Genomic DNA, 14,391 nt, shown 5'->3' with positions numbered 1-14,391 from the left:
CTTATCAGTAAACACACTATGTTAACAGACATTAGGAATAAGGAATCTTTTCTTTACAATGATCCATGCAAAAATATTCCTAAACTTCTTATAAATAAAATATGAAAAAAACATTACAAAGAATACTTACTATAAGAAATAAGGTTACCAAAGGCTCAGGGGTGAGGTGCCCCACTCAGCAATCTGGCTGAATGCCTAACCAGAGGAGGAGCCCTGACCCACATGTCAGAGACATGGAAGAGTAGGCCCCCTCTCGGACCAAAGCACACAGCACTCGGAACAATGATGGGCTGAGACAGGGGAACCCTCCCACCTGCCTGACGAACTGCTGAATGGGGACAACCCTCTCCCCACACTCCCTCTGACTCTATCTGAGAACAGATTCACTCTCTTCAATACAAGTAGAGACCATTTAGGCAAAAAAAAAAAAAAAAAAAAAAAGAAAGAAAGAAAGAAAGAAAAAAATCCTTGATTTCTTATATACAATATTCATATTTTAAACAAAACCCTCCCATAGCAAACCCTGGCAGACAAATGCGTTCTGATGCTGCCCGGCCCGTGCGTCTGTCCTGGCTTTGAGCCCAGTGCCCTCAGCTGCCGAAGAGGCTCACAGACAGCAGACACCAGGGCTTCTTCCCTCACCCCTCCCCACACCTGTGTCCAGATAGTCGATGATTAAGTCCCCATCAAGTAGACAGGCCCAAATTAGCCACCGCCCTACCTCTCTACAACAAGTAATCAAATAAAGTTTTGCTCCAGTTTTAATAGCTCTTAAATATACAACTTTCTTCAGAACACACAGTTGCAATCTTTACCCTTCGTTGTGGGGGCAAGAATAGCAATGCCTACATATGCTTTCAGCTAACTCAAACATCTCTCAGGAAAGAAAAAAGAAATGATTTTCTAAGCTAAATCAAGAAGAGAATAATACCTCCTCCAAGTTGGTTTATTTCACATATCTTACATCCCAGGAATATAATTTAATTCTACATAGGGCTTTTCCAATAGAGATAGAGCAAACAGCATCTCTATCTGTATGAGCTTTGTCATGAACATTTACATAGCAATCCAGAGAAAACTGCTTTGCTGATAGACAAACTGCCTCTTGCCCCAAAATGTACTGGTCATTCAACTCTAATCTTTCATGATAATCTCTTAAGAATGTCTGTGTCACACCGACTCCACCAGCCTAAATGAAAAGACAGGGAGGTCCATTAACTTGGCAGCAGGCCAGTAGCCATGGCCAGGCCCACCATACACTCCCTATCCCTGCAACTCTCTCCTATCCCTGCAACTCTCTCCCTATCCCTGCAACTCTCTCCCATCCCTGCAACTCTCCCATCCCTGCAACTCTCTCCCTATCCCTGCAACTCTCTCCCTATCCCTGCAACTCTCTCCTATCCCTGCAACTCTCTCCTATCCCTGCAACTCTCTCCTATCCCTGCAACTCTCTCCTATCCCTGCAACTCTCTCCCTATCCCTGCAACTCTCTCCTATCCCTGCAACTCTCTCCCTATCCCTGCAACTCTCTCCTATCCCTGCAACTCTCTCCTATCCCTGCAACTCTCTCCCTATCCCTGCAACTCTCTCCTATCCCTGCAACTCTCTCCCTATCCCTGCAACTCTCTCCCATCCCTGCAACTCTCTCCCTATCCCTGCAACTCTCTCCCATCCCTGCAACTCTCTCCCATCCCTGCAACTCTCTCCCTATCCCTGCAACTCTCTCCTATCCCTGCAATTCTCTCCTATCCCTGCAACTCTCTCCTATCCCTGCAACTCTCTCCCTATCCCTGCAACTCTCTCCCTATCCCTGCAACTCTCTCCCAGTGCAGTTAGTGTGAAAGGAACAGGTGGCTAAAAACTCAAATTTCGTGTTTCCAACTGGCAACCCACATCACCCCGAAAGTTGAAGAACTATCGGGAGACCTCGGATGCTTATGAAGAGCCCACTCTAAAACTCACACCTCGGGGACTCTGCACACATTGAACAGCGCACCAGTGATACAAGTGGTGAATGTTTTCCATCCCTTTGGATTTTGCATACGATGGTTTTGCATCAGTCACTGCTGATAGTTTGAGCAAGCTTTGTTTTTGTGTTTGTTTTTTTACACATGCATTCAACTAGATATGATTTCAGAATACATTAATACTTCCTTTGTATCAGTACAGTTAGCTAAAAAAGTTTCCAGGAGCCCCCAGGCAGGATTTGCTTTAAGACCAATCCACAGTCAGTTGGGAACTGAGACCACAGGCTGGGCCACAGCAGTGCTCGGCTAAGTGTCGAGAGCAGGAGAGAAAGTCCTGGTTGGGGGCGGGGCCTGCAGCACCAGCTGTGAATATCCGGATGAGCCGCACAGCGCCAGCCTCGCACCTGGCCGGGGAGAAAGACACACGGTCAGAGCTCTCCTGGCACTGCTGCTCTGAAGAGGAGGCATTCAGTCGGAGGAGGAGGAGACCCGAGAACAGAAGGGGCGGCGGAGGAAAGGCCACCGCCTCTGGTTCCCACGGACCGCACGCACACTCCTGGTTACAGGTGGAAAGCCACCTGTCCTGCAGGAGCAGGTACAAGGAACAACGTGCACAGTGTACAGAGCGAGTCCTGAGTGGTTTCCTTCTTCCTTCTACTTTCTGGAGACCAAATGAACAATAGGAACGAAAGTTGAAACACTCGCACTGCCCTCGAGGGAACAGTCAGGCGCATCTTTCTCACGAGTGCAGGTTCGCGGGCTTCATCGGAGCCAAGGGCCCAGGCCTCCCAGCCACTTACGTCTGCAGGCGATCACCACTGCGGGGGCACGTAGCTGTAAGTGGGCGTTCCCGGGCCCCGATACGCGGGCACAGTGACTGGGTGGGGGGTGACAGGAGTTGGGGAGTGGGCAGTCAGCAGGGCACCTGGAAGAAAGAACAGCGTGTCTCAGTGACAGGCAGAGGCTGGCCTTGGTCACCAGGCACAGCTCTAGGCTGCCTGACAGGAGGAAGGGCCTCGGCCGTGAGCGCTGTCAGACTGATATCTCACAGCTCAAAGGGGTACACCCGGCAAGCTCCTATGGAGATCCATGGGGGAACCTTCATGCCTTCCCCTCACATCAGCATATTCAATTATTTGTGTGGATTAGGTGATAAAAGACAAAACAGATAACATTATTATTCAGCCTTAAAAAAGAAATTTGTCACATGCTACAATATGTGTGAACCTTGAGAACATTATGCTAGGTAGAAAAAAACAAGTCATAAAAGACAGATACTGTATGAGTCCACTTATTTGAAGTCCCGAGAGTAGCCAGATTGATGGAGACAGAAAGCAGAATGGTGGTGTCAGGAGCTGGGGGCAGGGACAGTGGAGTCGCTTAAGGGGACAGTGCTTCAGTTCTGCAAGATAGAAAAGTTCTGGAGATGTTTCACAACAGTGTGAATATACTTAACACCACTGAACTGTACAATTAAAGATGGTTAATATGATAACAAATAAACGGAAGAGAGGGACTGAGGGATATTCCAAACTAAATAAGCTTCTGAGTACACTAACCTGGAGAAAAACGTGGAGAAAAACCAGCGATTATCTGAGTCCACTTACAGACCAGCACTACCTCAAACACAACAGCATCGTCTTCATTTCTTCACTCTCCTGTCTCCCTGTTCACACCCATCCCAGCCCTACCTTCACCTCCCTCTACCTGCCTCAATAGGTAGTTCTGTCTGTGCCACAATCTCCTTTGCCTTCGAAGATAAGTATGGGAAAACCAAATAAAATAAAGACTAAGAAGAAACATCTTTCTCTCTGGCACAATTTTCTTACATTGAAGTAAAGCATAGAAAACACAGAGGGAACAATATATTTTCTTTTTTTGTAAATTCCAGCCATGGGCAACAGGTCCCGTGTACCTGGCCCCCTGCCACAGGGGTGCCAGGGCTCTGAGTAGATGTGCCCATCCTAGCCAAGGACCTCATCTCTCAGTGGTTTACTTTCTTTTGGAAATAAAGTTGATGAATACCAAAGGATTTCTACAAGTAGCTGTGATCTCTATTAACACAAGACTAGCTTTCCTGGACGGACAACCTGGCCGGCAAAGGAGCCCACACTAAAAGGAAGTACAAGAGATTCAGCCCCACAATGCAAAGGTGCCCTTGTGAGTAAGCTCTACCTGCTCCCAGAGGAGACCTGGTCACCCCTAGTTCCTACTGCCAAATGGCTCAGCTCAGCAACAAAGTGGCTCCCTCACGTTCAGAGAGCACCATCCATGCATACTCCACCAGGAGGGCACTTGGTTCAGGGTTTAGTACTTTAACCCCAACTCCTGTCTCGTCTCAATTGAAAGGAGAAGGGGAAAAAAAGAAAAAGATAATATGCTCTTCCTTCCCAAAATAATATGTGTTTCCACACAACTCTAGACATAAGGAATCAAGACAAAGGATCAGAGTGTTAGGGGCCTCTCCCTTCCCAGCTCTCATGCCACCACAGAACAGGCAGCCCAGAGTCAACTCACCTGCTGACATGGCCATAGTAGTCCCAGCCACCATGCCCATGGTGACCCCGTTGCCTCTCGGAGGAGGGATGGGAGCTGGGTACACTGTCGCCGGCATGCCGTTGGGCTGCACCACCGTGGTGTGATGGATGACATGAGGGGGAGCTGCATACAGGGGCTGTGTGTAGAATGTGCCCTGCTGTGGAGAGGGAGAGAGACAACTGCAACAGGGTCCCACACCCAGTGGGTAAGAGCCCAGACGGGATCTGCATGTACAGTGCCCACGAGCGCCATCAAGAGCCTCACAGTGCACCCCAGGCCTACCTGTGCGTATGGGCTCTGCTGGGGGTAGGCACTTCGCACAGGGTACACAGCAGTCTGGTAAGGGTTGGGGGAGGAGGAGTACGGTGGCACCGTCCCGCTGGTGGGGGAACAGGACACTTTGTAAGGTGTTCCGGGAGTGTAACCTGAAACACAGAAGCCCAGTGATCTCATCACACACCCACATCTGGCCGAAGCAGGGAAGGAACCAAGTGTGAGTGAGACGCGCAGGAGATGACACCGCTGTGCCCATCTGTGCCCCACTGCGGCCTGACTTCAGTATTGATGTGCAGAATGTGTGCGCAGGGTGGGGGTCACATGGGAAGAAGGAATAAAAACAAAGTAAAAAGTTATACTGAAAATACACTCAGAGAGAAAGGAAAAAACACCTTTCCTGATGGAATATATACTGGTACAGCCTTGCTGAGGCATTAAAAGCATGTATGTCTCTTAGTTCCATAATTTCACTTATAGAAATTTGTTTTTAATAAATAAGCATGGGCTTCCAGTCAAGATGGTGGCATAGGTAAACTCAGTACTCTAACCCCCCTACAACCAGAATTACAACTAACCTACAGAACCACCATCACTCAGAACACCTGAAATCTAGCTGAACAGAGTCCTATAACTAAGGACACAAAGACGCACCACATCAGACTGGTAGGAAGAGCGAAGGCGCTGCATGGTCTGGTCCCACACCCACATGCAGCGGATAAAAACTGGGAGGAATACCTTGGCTGGGGACCAAGGGGTCCCGAGTGCCGGGAAAAGTACTCATAATGTCTAGCTAGGAAAACAGCAGGGACTTAGCTGAGTGAGACAGGGCCTCTGAAATTACAGATGTTCCTCTTAAAGGGCCTGTGCGTGGACTTACTTCGACTTATGCACTATGAGCTCCAGAACTGGGGCAGAAGCTCAAAAGGCGTCAGGGATATACAGGAAGGAAATTCAATAGTAGAGTATGTAAATCCAAGGAGCAAACCATCGATTTGGAATATAAGGAAGCAAAACACGCCCAATCAGAACAGCAAAAAGAAAAAAGAATCCCGAAAAATGAGGATAGTGTAAGGAGCCTCTGGGACAACTTCAAGCGTGCCAACATTCGCATCTTGGGGGTGCCGGAAGGAGAAGAGTGAGGACAAGAAATCGAAAACCTGTTTGAAACAATATGGCAGAAAACTTTCCTAACTTGGTGAAGGAAACAGACATACAAGTCCAGGAAGCATAGAGAGTCCCAAACAAGATGAACCCCAAGAGGCCCATTCCAAGACACATCATCATCAAAATGTAAAAGGTTCAAGACAAAGAGAGAATCTTAAAAGCAGTAAGAGAAAGGCAGCTAGTTACCTACAAGGGAGTTCCCATAAGGCTATCAGCTGATTTCTCAAAAGAAACTTTGCAGGCCAGAAGGGAGTGGCAAGAAATATTGAGTGATGAAAAGCAAGAACCTACAACCAAGATTACTCTATCCTGCAAAGCTGTCATTTAGAATCGATGGCCATATAAAGACTTTCCCAGACAAGAAAAAGTTAAAGGAGTTCATCACCACCAAACCGTTATTATATGAAATGATGAAGGGTCTTTTTGAAGAAAAAGATAAAATATATGAACAAACAAAATGGCAATGAATACATAGCTATCAACAATGGAATCTAAAACAAAATGAACAGGCAGAACAGAAACATTCTCATAGATACAGAGAACATTTTGTTGGTTGCCAGATGGGAGGGGGGTTGGGGGGTGAAAAAGGTGAAGGGATTAAGAAGTAAGAATTCATTGCTAGACTGACAAATCTCAAAGGGAAAGGGGTTGAGGGGTGGGAAGAAATAAACCAAAGAACTTATATGCATAACCAATGGACACAGACAATAGTGTGGGAAAAGGCGGGAGGGGGGTGGGAGTGGGGAGGAGGGGGTCAATGGGGGAAAAATGACGAACATCTGTAATACATTCTACATTCAACAATAAACATTTTTTAAAAAGATAAATAAAAAAAGAAAAGGTTGTTAGGACAATCATAGCATAAAGGTTAAAGGGGGTAAAAGCATTAAAAAATAACTACACCTACTTCAACCTGGTAACAAATTCACAATATAAAAATATTTTTAATAATAAGATAAAAGATAAAAGGAGGGGAACAAAAGGACAAAATCCTGCATAGGAAAATGAAGATAAGATACTATCAGCAGAAAAAAACAACTATTTTATTTTATTTTTTATTAATTATTTATTTTTGTTACAAATGTCTCTCCTTTTCTCCCCCAATTCCCCCCTCACCCCCCTCGCCGCCCTGTCCCCAGCTTTGTTGTCCATGTTCATTGTTCATGCATAGATGTATATAAGTTCTATGGTTTATCTCTCCTGCACCACTCCCTCTTCTGGGGATTGTCAGTTTGTACCCCACTTCCATGTCTCCGGGACTACCCCATTCCTCAGACTGTTATGTTCATTATATTCCACAAATAAGTGAGATCATATGATACTTGTCTCTGTCTGGCCTGTTTTGCTTAGGATAATACTTTCCAGGTCCTCCTATGTCGTCTCAAAAGATAAAAAATCTTTCTTTCTTACAGCTGCATAGTACTCCATTGTGTACATGTACCACCGCTTTTTTTTTTTAAATTATTTATTTATTTTTTTGTTACAGATATTTCACCTTTTTTACCCCATTGGTACCCCCCTCCCCACCCCACCCCCACCCCATCCCCAGCTTAGTTGTCCATGTCCATTGGTCATGCATACATGCATATAAGTTCTGTGGTTTATCTCTTCCCACCCCACCCCCACCCCCTCTTCTGAGGGATGTCAGTCTGTGCCCTACTTCCATGTTTCTGGGTCCACCGTATTCCTCAGACTGTTATGTTCATTATATTCCGTATATAAGTGAGATCATGTGGTATTTGTCTTTTTCTGCTTGGCTTCTTTCACTTAGGATAATACTTTCCAGGTCCCTCCATGTCGTCTCAAAGGATAAGAGATCTTTCTTTCTTACCGCTGCATAGTACTCCACTGTGTATATATACCACAGCTTTTTTATCCATTCGTCTACTGATGGACACTTGGGCTGTTTCCAGATCTTAGCTATTGTAAATAGTGCTGCTACGAACATGGGGGTACATATATTCTTTCTGATTGGTGTTTCAGGATTATTAGGGTATATTCCTGGAAGTGGGATCACTGGGTCAAATGGAAGTTCAATTTTTAATGTTTTGAAGCAACACCATATTGTTTTCCATAGTGGCTGCACCGGTCTGCATTCCCCACCAGCAGTGTACTAGAGTCCCCTTTTCTCCACACCCTCACCAACACTTGTTCTTTGATGATTTGTTGATGGCGGCCATTCTGACAGGTGTGAGGTGATACCTCATGGTTGTTTTAATTTGCATGTCTCTGATGATTAGTGATGTTGAGCATTTCTTCATATGTCTCTTAGCCATTTGTATGTCCTGATTGAAGAGGTATCTATTTAGGTCCTCTGCCCATTTTTTAATTGGGTTCTTTGTCTTCCTTTTGTTGAGCTGTATGAGCACTCTACATTGGAAATTAACCCCTTATCAGATATATCATTGGCAATTATGCTCTCCCATACAGTGGGTTGCCTTTCCATTTTGATGATTGTACCTTTTGCTGTGCAGAAAGAAGCTTTTGAGTTTGATGTAGTCCCATGTGTTCATTTTCTCCTTTGTTTCTGTTGCCTTAGGTGGTATATTAGTAAAAATTCTGCTGTATATGATGTCTAAAATTTTGTTGCCTACATTTTCTTCTAGGATTTTTATGGATTCATAGATCACATTTAAGCCTTTTATACATTTTGAGTTTATTCTTGTGTAGGGTGTAAGTTGATGGTCTAGTTCATTTTTTGGAATGTAGCTGTCCAAGTTTCCCAACACCATTTATTAAAATGGCTGTCTTTACTCCACTGAATGCTCTGGCCACCTTTGTCAAATATTAATTGAGTATATTGCCTTAGGTCCATTTTTGGGTTCTTTGTTCTGTTCCACTGGTCTATATGCCTGTTCTTGTGCCAGTACCAGGCTGTTTTGATTACAAAGTGGTATTGTAGTATAACCTGAAATCTGGTAATGTGATCTCTCCAACTTTGTTCTTTTTTTTTTTTTTTTCAAGATTGCTGTGGCTATTCGAGATATTTTTTAGTTCCATATGAACTTTTGAAGTATTTGTTCTAGTTCTGTGAAGTATGTCGTTGGTATTTCAATGGGCATTGCATTGAATCTACAGATTGCTTTGGGTAATATGGACATTTTAATGAAGTTAATTCTTCCAATCCATGAACAAGGTATGCACTCCCACTTTTTTATATCTTCTTCTATTTCTTTTTTGAATGTCCTGTAGTTTTCTGTGAATAGGTCCTTTATTTCTTTGGTTAGGTTTATTCCTACGTATCTTAATTTTTTTGCCGCAATGGTAAATGGGATTTTTGTTTGTTTGTTTGTTTCTCTTTCTGTGAGTTCATCATCATTGGTGTATAAGAATGCCATCGATTTCTTGATGTTAATTTTGTATCCTGCTACTTTGCCAAATTCATTTATTAAGTCTAGTAAATTTCTCATGGAGTCTTTGGGGTTTTCTAATTATAGTATCATGTCATCTGCAAATAATGACAGTTTCACTTCCACCTTTCCAATTTGGATCCCTTTATTTTTTTCTTCCTGTCTGATTGCTGTGGCTAAGACTTCCAGTACTATGTTAAATAAGAGTGGTGAAAGTGGGCATCCTTGTCTTGTTTCTGTTCTTAAGGAAAATGCTTTTAGTTTTTTCCCACTGAGTATGATGTTGGCTGTAGGTCTTTCATATATGGCCTTTATTATGTCGAGATATGATCCCTCTATTCCCAGATTGATGAGCATTTTTATCAGAAATGGGTGCTGGATTTTGTCAAATGCTTTTTCAGTGTCCGTTGATATGATCATATGATTTTTATCTTTCATTTTGTTTATGGGGTGTATCACATTTGTTGATTTGTGAATATTGTACCATCTTTGCATCCCTGGGATGAATCCCAATTGGTCATAGTGAATAATTTTTTTGATGTATCACAGGATCCGATTTTCTAGTATTTTATTCAGGATTTTGGCATTTATGTTCATCAGGGACATTGGCCTGTAGTTTTCTTTCTTTGTAGTGTCTTTTTCTCGTTTTGAAATTAGAAATATGCTGGCCTCATAAAACAAGTTTGGAAGTTTTCCTTTTTAAATTTTTTGAAATAGTTTTAGGAGAACGGGCATTAGTTCTTCTTGGAATGTTTGGTAGAATTACCCTGTGAAGCCGTCCGCGCCTGGGCTTTTATTTGCTGGGAGAGTCTTGACTACATCTTCAATTTCTTTTGTTGTAATCAGTCTGTTCAAGTTTTCTATCTCTTCCCGGTTCAGTTTTGGAAGATTATGTGTTTCTAGAAATCTGTCCATTTAACTTAGATTGTCGAATTTGTTGCCGTATAATTGTTCATAATATCTGTTAACAATCCGTTATATTTCTGTGGTGTCAGTTATTATTTCTCCTCTTTCATTTCTGATTTTGTGTATTTGGGTTCTCTCTCTTTGTTTCTTGGCGAGTCTAGCTAAGGGTCCAGCAATCTTGTTTATCTTTTCGAAAAACCAGCTCTTTGTTTCATTGATCCTTTGAATTGATTTTTTGGTCTCCGTATCATTTATTTCTGCTTTGATTTTTACTATTTGCTTTCTTCTACTTCCTCTGGGGTTTTCTTTTTGTTTGCTTTCTAGTTCTTTACGTTGTGAGGTTAGATAGTCTATTAGAAATTTTTCTTGATTCTTGAGGTAGGCCTGTAGTGCTATTAACTTCCCTCTCAGAACTGCTTTTGCTGAATCCTATTGATTTTGTGTTGTTGTGTGTTCATTTTCATTGGTTCCCAAGAAGTTTTTAATTTCTTCCTTGATCTCCATGGTAACCCACTCATTGTTCAATAACATGCTATTTAGCCTCCATGTTTTCAAATGTCTTTACGTGTTCTTGTTGCAATTGATTTCTAGTTTCAAGCCATTGTGATCTGAGAAAATGCTTGATATAATTTCAGTCTTCTTGATCTTGTAGAGACTTAGTTTGCGCCCTAACATGTGGTCTATCTTTGAGAATGTCCCATGTGCACTTGAGAAGAATGTGAATTCTGTGGTTTTGAGGTGTAATTCCCTGTAGATATTTACAAAATCCACTGGATCTAGTGCTTCATTTAGAGTCTGTGTTTCCTTGTTAATTTTTTGTCTAGAAGATCTATCCAGTGATGTCAGCAGGGTACTGAAGTCCCCCGGTCTGATTGTATTGCTGTTGATTTCTCCTTTGAAGTCCTCCAAAAGATTTTTAATATTATGTTGGTGTTCCTATATTGGGTGCATATATGTTTACCAAGGTTATATCTTCCTGTTGGATAGATTCTTTCAATATTATGTACTGGCCTTCTTTGTCTCTAGTTACGGCTTTCATTTTGGAATCTAGTTTATCAGATTTGAGTACTGCTACCCCAGCTTTTTTTGCTTTCCATTTGCTTGAAAGATTTTTTCCATCCCTTTACTTTCAACCTATGTGAGTCTTCTGTTGTGAGGTGGGTCTTTTGCAAACAACATATATGTGAGTCATGCTTTCTTTTCGTATCAGCTACTCTGTGTCTTTTTATTGGAGCATTCAAACCATTCACATTTAAGGTGATTATGATATGTACTTATTTATTGCCATTTTTGTTTAGTGTGGTTATATTTTTCTTCCTATTTCTTCTACTAATTACAGCACTCCTTTTAGCATATTTTGCAGTGCTGGTTTGGTGTTAATATATTCCCTTAGCCTTTTTGTCTGGAAAGCTCTTTATTTGACCTTCTATTTTGAATAGGCTTGCTGGATAGAGTATTCTTGGATTCAGATCCTTGTTTTCATGATCTTGATTACTTCATGCCATTCCCTTCTGACCCTAGTGTTTCTGTTGAGAAGTCAGCTGACAGCCTTATGGCATTTCCTTTGTAGGTAACTTGTTGCTTATCTCTTGCTGCCTTTAGGATTCTCTCTTTGTCTTTAATTTTTGGCATTGTAATTACTATGTGTCTTGGTGTTGGCCTGTTTGGATTCTTCTTACTTGGGGCTCTCTGGGCTTCTTGAACTTGAATGCCTTCTGATATCACCAAGTTAGGAAAGTTTTCTGTCACTATTTTTTCAAATATATTCTCTAACCCTCGCCCGTTTTATTTTTCTTCAGGGACTCCTATGATGTGAATGTTATTACATTTCCAGTTGTCCCACTGGTCTCTTAAGCGATATTCCTGTTTTTTTCATTGTTTTTTCCCTATTGGTTTTTTGATTGGTTGAATTTTTCTACCCTGTCTTCTAATTCACTGATCTGGTCCTCAGCTTCCTCTACTCTGCTGGTTAGTCCTTCCAATGTGTTCTTAATTTCTGCTATGTCATTCTTCATTTCAACTTGGTTGGTTTTCAGTGTTTCTATATCTTTACTCATGGTGCTGATGTCCTTACTCATGCTGTTGAGCTTCCTCAAGATCAGGACTCTGAACTCTACCTCTGATATTTGCTTAGTTGAATTTCATTGATCTCATCTTCAATAGAGTTCTCTTGTTCTTTCATTTGGGATTTGTTTTTGTTTCACCATTTTGGCTATCTCTGTGGGTTTTGGAGCCTGCCAAATTTTCCCTATGGGTGTTGGTGTTCTGCTGTTTGTGGCTCCCTCTGCTGGGTTTGGATGACCCTGGGTGGGCCCACATTAAACACCACTGTCAGGGCTTACTTTCCTGGGTAGATTTGCAAGCCCAGGAAAGGTTCAGTTATCCTCTAGCTTTTCCTGGTGGCTAGTATTCTCAGTTACTCATTGCCTTGGAATGTAGCCCTGGTGATCTGCATAATAGGATTTCCACAGGGTGGGATAGATGCTTGTTATTAATGAGCCTCAGTTTGCATTTCTTTGACTCATCTTCGAAAGGCTGAATCTCCAACGGGTTTGTGGGCTGTTGCTTTCCCCCACAGCTCTGGGAAGGAGCACACTGGCCACCATCCTTTGTGGCCGCAACTCAGCAAAAACTCTTGGTGTCCTCCATTCCCTGGTGTCCCCACAGAGTTCCAGCCCAGTCTGCCCTCCCTCTGCCGTAGCCCCCAGGTGTGTGGCTATGGCTATTTTAGCGTTCTGTCCTGGCTCTCTGCACTGTGGAGTGGGATTGGTCTTTATTCCCCAAGGGTGCTGTTCATAGCTAAGCTAAGACTGCTGCTGTCCATGGGCTCCCAGCCCGCAAAGAAGGACTATTTTAGCTATGAGACAAAATTGTATAAACCACACAGTAACTATAACACAAAAATCTAGAGAAAAGATATGAAACATTAAGAACAAAAAGAAACTGAGAAAAATATCATAGAAAATCACCAAAATAAAATGATAGAAACACAAGGAGAAACAAACAATGGAGATATAGAGCAACCATAAAACAAAAGATAAAATAGTACTATCAGGTATATTTTAATTAATGATCACCCTAAATGTAAATGAATTGAACTCCCCAATCAAAAGACATGGAGTGGTTGGATGGATTTTAAAAAAATATCCAACTATATGCTGCCTTCAGGAGATTCATCTTAGCTTTAAAGACAAATGTGTTCAAAGTGAAGAAATGGATGATGATACTCCAAGCAAATGATAGCTAAAAAATTCAGATGTAGTTGTTAACCAATGTTACCTCAATTTAAATAAGTAGCCATACTTGTATAGAAATAGAATTCAAGCCAAAAGAGGTAATAAGAGACAAAGATGGACATTATATGATGACCAAAAAGGACAATCCATCAAGAAGACACATTTATATAGAGAGCCACCAGTAACTGAAGTGAAGGAATAGGAAACTTTAACACTCCACTTACATCAAAGATCATCCAGAGAAAAAAATCAACAAAGAAATATCAACCTTAAATGACACATTAAACTAGAGGGACTTAACAGATCTATATATAGTACATTTCACCCAACAGCAATAGAACACAGATTCTTCTCAAGTACACATGGAAGGTTAAAAAAAAGAAAAAACAGCCCTGGCCGTTTTGGCTCAGCGGTTAGAGCATCGGCCTGAGGTCCCGAGAGACCCGGGTTCGGTTCCCGCTAGGGGCATATACCTTGGTTGCAGTTTGTCCCCGGCCCTGGTTGGTCGTGCGGGTGGCAGCCACTCGATGTGTCCCTTTCATATCGATGTTTCTCTCTCTCTCTCTCTCTCTCTCTCTCTCTCTCTTCCTCCCGCTGTACCTGAACAAAAAATGTCCTCGGGTGAGGATAAAGAAAAAAAACAAAAACCAGACCATATATTGAGGGAGAAAATGTTTCAATAAATCATATTGAGGAAGAATGAAATCATATCAAGCATCTTTTCCAAACACAGTAGTATGAAACTAGAAAGCAACAACAAAAAAATTGAAAAAAATATAAATATGTGGAGGTTAAACAACATGCTACTGAAAACTATTGAGTTAATGAAGAACTCAAAGGAGATATCAAAAAAAAAAAAAAAAAAAGGAGACAAATGAAAACAAAAATATAAGACACCAAAGTTAAGATGCAGAAAAACCAGTACTAAGAGGAAAGTTGATAACAATATAGGCC

The 14,391-nt window shown here is 42.1% G+C and overlaps 1 protein-coding gene across 18 annotated transcripts in view; it reads right to left on the bottom strand.

Moving 5' to 3' along the window:
* Positions 1-1,803: 1,803 nt before the first annotated feature.
* The window catches only part of FAM168B (family with sequence similarity 168 member B), a 92,783-nt gene continuing 80,195 nt past the window's right edge, over positions 1,804-14,391 (bottom strand). For 16 of the 18 annotated variants that reach the window (XM_036250877.1, XM_036250867.1, XM_036250866.1 and 13 more), the window contains 4 exons: positions 4,788-4,930; positions 4,485-4,662; positions 2,768-2,892; positions 2,269-2,371 (listed from right to left, as the gene is read on the bottom strand). In XM_036250877.1, coding sequence (XP_036106770.1) covers positions 2,780-2,892; positions 4,485-4,662; positions 4,788-4,930 — 434 coding nt within the window. In that variant the 3' untranslated portion in view covers positions 2,269-2,371; positions 2,768-2,779. Of the gene's footprint in view, positions 2,372-2,767; positions 2,893-4,484; positions 4,663-4,787; positions 4,931-14,391 lie in introns of all 18 variants that reach the window. The other 2 variants (XM_036250863.1, XM_036250864.1) reach the window with 2 other exon arrangements.

This window comes from Molossus molossus, unplaced genomic scaffold (genome assembly GCF_014108415.1).
Source record: "Molossus molossus isolate mMolMol1 unplaced genomic scaffold, mMolMol1.p scaffold_m16_p_10, whole genome shotgun sequence".
Classification (NCBI taxonomy): domain Eukaryota; kingdom Metazoa; phylum Chordata; class Mammalia; order Chiroptera; family Molossidae; genus Molossus; species Molossus molossus.
Note: the sequence above shows the minus strand (reverse complement) of the source record. Positions and strands in the feature narration are given on the sequence as shown.